This window comes from Lotus japonicus, chromosome 3, assembly GCF_012489685.1.
Source record: "Lotus japonicus ecotype B-129 chromosome 3, LjGifu_v1.2".
In the NCBI taxonomy this organism is placed as follows: domain Eukaryota; kingdom Viridiplantae; phylum Streptophyta; class Magnoliopsida; order Fabales; family Fabaceae; genus Lotus; species Lotus japonicus.
Genome location: NC_080043.1, coordinates 57,544,622 through 57,553,045, shown reverse-complemented (window position 1 = coordinate 57,553,045; position 8,424 = coordinate 57,544,622). Strand labels below are relative to the sequence as shown.

At 35.7% G+C, this 8,424-nt stretch overlaps 2 protein-coding genes across 2 annotated transcripts; both read left to right on the top strand.

Annotated features, from left to right (window-relative positions):
* Positions 1-306: 306 nt before the first annotated feature.
* On the top strand, positions 307-4,928 carry LOC130743424 (E3 ubiquitin-protein ligase SDIR1-like). Its single transcript, XM_057595670.1, has 9 exons — positions 307-442; positions 1,077-1,204; positions 1,310-1,364; positions 1,446-1,498; positions 1,606-1,834; positions 1,997-2,111; positions 2,890-2,932; positions 4,364-4,489; positions 4,605-4,928. The coding sequence occupies exons 2-9, from the start codon at positions 1,127-1,129 to the stop codon at positions 4,728-4,730; spliced, it is 825 nt and encodes a 274-aa protein (XP_057451653.1). The 5' UTR covers positions 307-442; positions 1,077-1,126; the 3' UTR covers positions 4,731-4,928.
* An 892-nt stretch (positions 4,929-5,820) lies between these two features.
* Positions 5,821-8,104, top strand: LOC130743423 (zinc transporter 2). Its single transcript, XM_057595669.1, has 2 exons — positions 5,821-6,537; positions 7,544-8,104. Exons 1-2 carry the CDS (start codon positions 5,895-5,897, stop codon positions 7,933-7,935), a joined length of 1,035 nt encoding a protein of 344 aa, XP_057451652.1. The 5' UTR covers positions 5,821-5,894; the 3' UTR covers positions 7,936-8,104.
* Positions 8,105-8,424: the final 320 nt, after the last annotated feature.

Genomic DNA, 8,424 nt, shown 5'->3' with positions numbered 1-8,424 from the left:
CATAACAAGAGAAAAGACAATTTCCACCGAGGAAAACCAACTTGTGTGGGGAGCTTGCATGATCCAACGGCGCAGGTTGCAACTTTCTGCATGCAAACCGAGCGTGGCAACTGTTGAATGGAGACCAAATCGATGTGTCAGTTCCCGACACCTTTCCTCAATTAAACACAACCTGCCAAATCCAAATAACTCACTGTTTTTATTATCATCATAATTAATGTACCACACGAAAAACACTTTCCCTTTTTTTAAAAATAAATAAATAAATAATATAAAATTGCATCTACAAGCAAAGCTGTTAGCTAAGCAAACCAAAACGGTTGGGAGCAGTGAGTTTAACTTGAGTGATGAGAGTGCATTGTCATTGTGTCACCAACATTCAATTTCAATCCCCAAAATCATCAACAATCTCAATCACTTCACAGCTTCTCTCTCAATTTTGGTAAGTTTCTCTTCTTCTTCTTCTTCTTTTTCAATCATCATTTTCTGCATTATTTGTAATGTGGGGGTTAATTTGGGTTGTTGCTGTTTTTCCCTCTTGCCAATTGCTGATTATTCTTTCTTCATGTTCTGGGTCTCCAAAAGTTTGATCCTTTCGCTGAAATTAAATTGCATTTTCTCCATACCCTATATGATTCAATAAGCAAGGGCAATGCACCTTGACTGAACACATGATTTTTTATAGAAATTGGAAATCTTTACTGTAATTAATCAATTAAAGTTTTGCAGGTTAAAAAATACTCAATATGCATGGTTCTGATAGTCTGATATATGGATGCATGTATGCTCTGGGGTGTATCATAATCAATTGTAGAATTTCACATCAATTGTGGGATTCACAGCAGGATTTCACACCATTATCCTACATAAATCACTTCACTTTAGAGTTTAGACCCACATTTACCATACCATTATTAAGTCTGAGGACACTGATGAAAACGCTTTAAGAACCTGTTAGAAATTTTTTCAATTGTATTCTTTAAACTTTAAAGAGCCAATTACCTAAAGTATGTAAGTGTCCTGATATATGTAAGTTGCTGTATTAAATCAAAAGCACAATGATTGCTTATTTGCAGGTAGCCAGGCATTATCTCTGTGAGTTGTTGCAAAATTTTGCCTTGCAATTATGAGTTTCGTTTTCCGAGGGAGTAGGGGAGATATTGAAAGCGGTTTTTCAGAATATGCTCCTGAGAGAACCACAATGGTATGCTTGCTTCAATGCTGTTTATATGCACATGAACCTTTGAAATTTGCATGCACATTCAAATCTTGTTCTAATGCCGCTGTTTTTCTTCATTTTTCCAATTAGCGTGTACATCCATCTCGGCCAGTTAATAGCAATTCACTGGCTTTTCTGATTACAGGTAATTTAATAACAGCTCATACTTTAATCTTTAGTGATTCATAATAATAGTCTAATCTGTTTCTTATTTTTTTTTTGGCAGTTATTATGCTATTCATTTTATTGAGTTCTCCTCAGATGTCGCATTATCTTTTGGTAAGTTATTTAGCTGATCTGGAGATGCTGCTAGTTTGAGTAGAATATCTCTTTCTTTTTTTTTTAAGATCAATTTATAAGATAACTGAGGGTACATATGCTTGTAGCTCTGGCTTGTGATGGCTATCTTTGCGATGGCTACGAGCCTGAGGATGTATGCAGCTTGTCAACATCTTCAAGCGCAAGCCAGGGCTCATGCTGCAGCAGCCTCTGGATTACTAGGCCATAATGAATTACGACTTCATGTGCCGCCATCCATAGCAATCGCAACTAGAGGACGGTTGCATGGACTTAGACTTCAGCTTGCACTTCTTGATCGTGAATTTGATGAGCTAGGTATATGCACTTTTGGATATTTGTCATTTGGTAGTTTTTTTAAAGATGAGACTGCCTCACAAGTCCGAAGATTGTGAAAAGCAGATGAAGGATGTGCTAGTCTCTTTTTGTACAATTTTCTGTCATTATTCATAATCTTTTTTCCCTTTCGTTTTGAGGTAGATTATGACAGCTTGAGAGCTCTGGACTCTGATACTGCTTCTAGTACTCCATCAATGACTGAAGAAGAGATAAATTCCTTGCCTGTTCACACATATAAAGTTGCAGTTCCAACAAAGTGAGTTGTGTTGGTTTCTAAACAATTCTTTTTGTGAATGAATGAGAAGAAATGCTCGCTGTATATATGTAGATTTTTTGTTTCTATGTTTTTCCACTGTATAAGTAGGAGGGAGGTTGGCGGGTCAGCCCACCATTATATCTTGTTTTTTTTAGATCGCACTAAATTGTGAATTGTTGGTAGTGATGGGTGATTTCTTGTAGAAAACCATAGGATATATATCTCATGTCTGGAACAAATAGGCATGGTTGTGTGAAGCTTCTGAATTTAGCTAAAATTGATACCCTAAATTCTTTCTTATGTTGTATTTTGAAAACTTATTGGAGCTGCAGAAAACAACCGCAGTTAAAGTTAGAATAATATGTGCTACTCTTTGCCACTTTAGATTTTTGTGGTAAAGTAAAGAAAAATACATAAAAGATGCATAATCAGTAGGTTCTAACATGATGTTCGTCTATATTTCAAAAAAAAAAATAACATGATGTTCGTCTATACCGCAAAAATGATTTTGAAAGATTGATTGATGCATATCGCTTGTTAGTTGACAGTTCTAGCCTTCAGAAAATTCTGCATTTCTTAGCATTGCTCAGGAAACAGAATCAGAATTAAATTCTTCAAAGAAAAGCGCATTGTAGTTTGTTTTTTTTTATATTAACCTTTTCAGGCTCTCAATACCAGGTTTTCCCCCTTCTCCCTTTGGGAGTGTGGTTCTGTCCACTTTATGTAAAGAAATGAGAGTGTTACAATGAGTTGATATAATTTGTTTACATGTAATCAGGGATGGAACCGCAGGGTTGGCATCCTCTTCAGGTGCAGCTGAGGTAGGTATCTCTTTCATCTCAGGTTTCTCCTTTTGTGTTGTTCATTCTCCCAATGTTATTTGAGTTATGAAGAAGGTTTTTCTTTTTAATAATTATGTGGTTAGTTGCTTGACGTTTTGGTTGTTAGTTTATGCACTGCTGAGGATGTTGCTTTTTTGTATGAGGTCATAAAACGGTTGAGATTTCTGAATTTATTAAGTTGTATCTGGTTCCATTCTGGCCAACCAGAAGTTTTTAACTACATAATTTAATGGGGAAGTAATGATAATTTTTGTTTAACTTCCAAGCTTCTGTGTTGTATGTCATAATTCGAGGACTGCTTGGTGGCGCAAAAGTTAGACCACAAATTCAATAAATTTTAAAAAGCAACCAATCCTATCTTGTAGCCGTTAAAACGAGGTAAAAAACAGAATTAGAAAATATCAACCAATGAAATGGAGTACAATGCATAGAGATGGATTTTGTTGGGTGCCAAATAGTATTTTTTTTGTAATTTGCCTTGTCTTATTAGACCATAGGTAGATATAATCTTCAAATTACAGTTGCGATGTTGGTTCTGAACCTTGCACATTATGCTTGTTGGTGCTGTTGGAAATGAGAAATAACAGCTTGCTTCAAATCTGTTTTAGTTCTTGTAACTTCAAACATCTAACTTGAGAGAAATGGGTAGAAACCCTTGTGCCTGGGGTTGACATAGATGTGTTTGGACCTTTCTGTTCGGAAGGTTTAATGTGAAGAAATTTATGCTATATATAAACAAATCATCAAAATATTAGTAAAAATTAGGTGGTAGGGTTAGATCAACATAAACTCAATGTTGAAGAACTTCTTATACTGAAACCAAATGGATTCTTCGAAGCGTGACAACCCAGCTAAAATAATAGACTTTGTTAAGGTTGTCAGTTTTTAACACTCCATGAGTGAATGGCATCTGCCATGCATGTAGGAGGCTGCATTGACTCCATAGTAGAAGTAAACAAAAGTTTGTCTTCCTTTAGGCTATGTTTGGATATCCGTGGAACCAGTGTAAACGAACATCACCATGCACTTTAAGACAAAAAGTGATCGGAACTATTCATAAGGATTGTGATGAAAGTTTGTTTACCTGCGCTCTATCAGTATCCAAACACACTTTTTGGGCGTATATCTTACATTCTTACTGGAAGATCTAGAAGGTAGGCATGAATTATAATCCTTAACACTAATCATAAAATCTTAGGCAATCCCTTGCATATAGATTGCTAATGTCATCTGGTTACCCTGATATAATTCCCTCTCCAATACATTAAAATGCTTTTAAGAGAGTTTGTTTCTTCTTGATATGCAGTTCTTCCACTTTGTCTAGATAATGGCATTTGTAATTAAATTAAATAAATTGACTGTTTCTATTCCTAGAATGGATTTTAGTTTTTGCCCAATTTTTTGAATCAGATTAAACAAGACTCTGAAGGAGCAGAGGGAAGCATCAAAGTTTCAGTAGATGAACTGACATGTACCATATGCTTGGAACATGTTAAGAGGGGAGAGCTTGTTCGTAACTTGCCCTGCTTACATCAGGTTTGTGCTTCGCCTTTTACTCATTAAATAAATACTACTACTGAAAAACTGAAGTTTGACATAAATGACCAATTTACTCTCTAATCTCTATTATTGTTTCGTGTTTTTAATCCAGTTTCATGCGAATTGCATTGATCAATGGCTCCGTCAACAAGGAACATGTCCAGTTTGTAAATTTAGGATGGGGTTGGGATGGCAGGGAAATGGTGATAGCGAGTCCGATGGTTCAGACATTGTGTAGCAGCATTCTTCAAATGTTCCTGTAAAATGCACGAGGTCGTTTATACACGTATCACGTATGTATATAGTTATGATTATATTTATCATTATGACTGATTATGATGATGATGATGATAATGATAATAATGTATGATGTGCTAGTGTTTACCCAGAACCTGGCATAAGGAAAAGAATGTATATGTTTAGTCACTTCAGTTCAGATAGTAATCTTGATCTTCATCAGTCCATTAAGCATGTTAAGCGTTTTGTATATGTGCAAAACAAAATTGTAGGGAGAATTATATTAGGAGTAGAAGTAAAATTCATTTTGGTAATTTTTTTGTCAAAGCATCATCATCAGATTAAGGCTTAAGCAAGCCAAACAATAGTTACAAAATAAGGGAATCAAAACCTAGAGAGACAGCTCTAACCCACTTGAACAAAACAAATCCTAACAGAAAAGGAAAAACCACACATAAACCCAAGGTAGATAACAATCTTCAAAGCTCAATCCAAAATATGATCTGATGCATACAGAAGTCAATATTTGATATTGAAACCCTTTTTTTTTTTTGGGTCAATTTGATATTGAAATCTTTAACAGCCCGGACATCTAAGTTGAGATGGGCTTTGTGGGCCATTATCGTTAAACTAAAATCTGAAAGTGTTTGTATATTATTTGGAATTAAGCATGCTTGCTGACGCCAATCTCCGTGCAGTACAAACGCTACAATACACATCCCTTCAAAAGTCAAAATTGCAGTACAAGTAATACAACTTACAGGGTAGAGGACTGTACTATACCAACAAACACATACATGTAAATGATATCAATAAAAAGATAATGATATTTAGACATATAAGCATTGAAAACACCCAACATACATCATATTTTTCTCTATATTTCTTTCTCCTTATCACACCCAATAAATATTATACATTACATTTATCATTCTCTCATATGTATTTTTCTTATAGGTTGGATGTCTGCACTATATGCAAATATCTACGAATTATTTTGCATATATAAATTAGTTAGCATTAGCAATGACATGTAATATCAATATTATAAAACCCACTAAACTAATTATTGATTACACTATAAAAACAAATAGTTAAGATTATGGTGATCGACTGGCACTATACACATTGAACAAGAGCTAGCACAAGAGAATTAATAGTACATATGGCTTCAATATCCTTTGCTTCCTCTAAAGCTCTCAAGTCAACGTTCCTGGTTTTGTGCTTCTCAGCCTCACTCCTCCACCTAGTGAAGGCTCACGGAGGAGGAGGAGACGACGGTGCCCACGACCATAATCCTGAAAATTTGCACTCAAGGGGTCTGATCTTGGTCAAAATATGGTGCTTGATCATCCTCCTAATCTCCACTTTCGCTGGCGGTGTCTCCCCCTACTTCTACCGCTGGAACGAGGCCTTTCTTCTATTAGGAACTCAGTTTGCAGGTGGCGTTTTCTTGGGAACCTCTTTGATGCATTTCTTGAGCGATTCCAATGAAACGTTTAGAGACCTCACTGAGAAAACCTACCCTTTCTCCTTTATGCTTGCTTCGTTTGGGTACCTTCTCACCATGTTTGGGGACTGTGTGGTGTTGTTTGTGACTAGTAATAGCCAAAAGGAAGCCAAGGTGGGGGAAATGGAAGAAGGAGGAGGGAGAACAACGCAAGAGCGAGAGGAAGATAGGGAGTTTTCGGTGGAGAAAACTACAAACCATGCATTCATGAAAACTTCTTCTTTAGGAGACACCATTCTGCTCATCCTTGCTCTGTGTTTTCATTCGATTTTTGAGGGCATTGCTGTTGGTGTTTCAGGTTCGTTAGTTTAATTTCCACCTTTTTTTTACATTATAGGCGAAAACACACTTTTCGCTCGATATCCAACTGACATACATGTTAGAACCTTCGCTAACATGTTAGGACCTTCGCTAACATGTTTGTTGGTTGATGTATGACATAAATGTAAGAAAAGAAAATCAATGAAAATTAGATAGAAGAAAAAGTGAATGTAAATGTATGAGAACCGGAGTCACATTGTTGTTTTGCCAGCATCAAATAACAACTTGATCATTTAAGTTGTTGAGAATTTTAAATGAAAAATGTTGATAACTCAATTTTGTAACCCAAAAGCTAAATTTTGCAAGTTCTTCTCAAAAGCGATTAACCAAACACTTTAGGATATGTTTGTTTTTCAGTTTGGACCTCCAACGGGTACTTTTAGATCTCGTGTAACTTTGTGTCATTATGTTTGGCAAATTAAAATCACATTCACCCAACCCACTTTCAACCCCAAACCAACTTTCATCTCAACTCACTAAATTCTTACTTCCACATTCATATAACATACATTCAACCCCAAACTCTATTTTGCAATAAAACTATCCCAACATAAATCACATTATAACCAACCCACTTTGACCTAACTTTTGGTAAGCAAACTCACATTCATCCACACTATGTTTTGCAAACTGAAATCCAAACACCAAAAGACAAGACAGTTCATGTCTTTTGCGCAAAAAAGACCTTCTAGTTTCAAGTTTTTTTTTCTTCACATTTTGTCTATTTTTTTCTTGAGATATGTTTTAAGTATGAAAAGAATATGCCTGACTCCAGACTAATATTACATGACAAATGTCTCTTTTTATAATTATCATGACAATTACATGTTAATGCACTATTCTTTTTTCTTCTCAAACATTCGTGACATTTGTCTCCAATCCCCAAAGCTGGTTCCAAATTTCCAATTCTATTCCTTTTGTTATGATTATGATATTTGAAGCTCATACTAAATCTGTTTGCTACTAATTAATATACAATTCAGGTACTAAGGCAGAAGCATGGAGGAACTTATGGACAATATCATTGCACAAGATATTTGCTGCAGTTGCAATGGGGATTGCTTTGCTTAGGATGATACCAAAGAGACCCTTATTAATAACAGCAGCATATTCTTTTGCATTTGCCATTTCTAGCCCCATTGGCGTGGGGATTGGCATTGCCATCGACGCCACCACACAAGGACGCACCGCAGATTGGATGTACGCCATATCTATGGGCATTGCTTGCGGTGTTTTCGTCTATGTTGCCATCAATCATTTAATATCCAAGGGATTCAAGCCGGAGAGAAAGAGCCGTTTCGACACTCCATGGTTTAAGTTTCTTGCTGTGCTTCTTGGTGTGGCTGTTATAGCAGTTGTCATGATCTGGGACTGATATATAATCATGTTTTCGATTCCTGTTTTCCGATGAATGTTGTGTTTTACCTTGTTTTTCTACCACTACGTGCACCTGTTTCTTGTGTATTTGCCAAAGTTTTAAAGTGTATTGTAATGGATTTCTTTGGGATTATAATTAAGGTTGAATTGTTACTTGAGCTGATAAATTATATACCCTCATCCGTTCTGATTTTGTCGTTATATTTCCATTCTTTGAGCATAACCATGTTCCTCTTCCTTCAATCACCAAATATAGGTAGTCGAGGATGGGCTAAGGAAAATGAATGGTATTGAAGGGTGAAGAGTCAGGGTTCAAAAGGGTTCTGGTGAGGGAACTAATTACTAACTATTAACAATTAATATTTGTCTATCCAAAAAAACTAAATATAGGTGGTGTACTATATGTAATAGATCCTTGAAAAAAAAATATGAATAATGCGCAAAAAAAAAAAATTACTAAAAAGGGGTAAAAAAATGGTATTTACAG

What these genes read in the sequence shown, in the direction of transcription:
- LOC130743424 (XM_057595670.1), top strand. Translation starts at nt 1,127, where the DNA reads ATGAGTTTCGTTTTCCGAGGGAGTAGGGGAGATATTGAAAGCGGTTTT. An exon ending in AGATGTCGCATTATCTTTTG is followed by an intron (nt 1,499 to 1,605) that starts GTAAGTTATTTA and finishes ATATGCTTGTAG; the next exon opens with CTCTGGCTTGTGATGGCTAT. An exon ending in ACTTGCCCTGCTTACATCAG is followed by an intron (nt 4,490 to 4,604) that starts GTTTGTGCTTCG and finishes TTTTTAATCCAG; the next exon opens with TTTCATGCGAATTGCATTGA.
- LOC130743423 (XM_057595669.1), top strand. Translation starts at nt 5,895, where the DNA reads ATGGCTTCAATATCCTTTGCTTCCTCTAAAGCTCTCAAGTCAACGTTC. An exon ending in CATTGCTGTTGGTGTTTCAG is followed by an intron (nt 6,538 to 7,543) that starts GTTCGTTAGTTT and finishes TATACAATTCAG; the next exon opens with GTACTAAGGCAGAAGCATGG.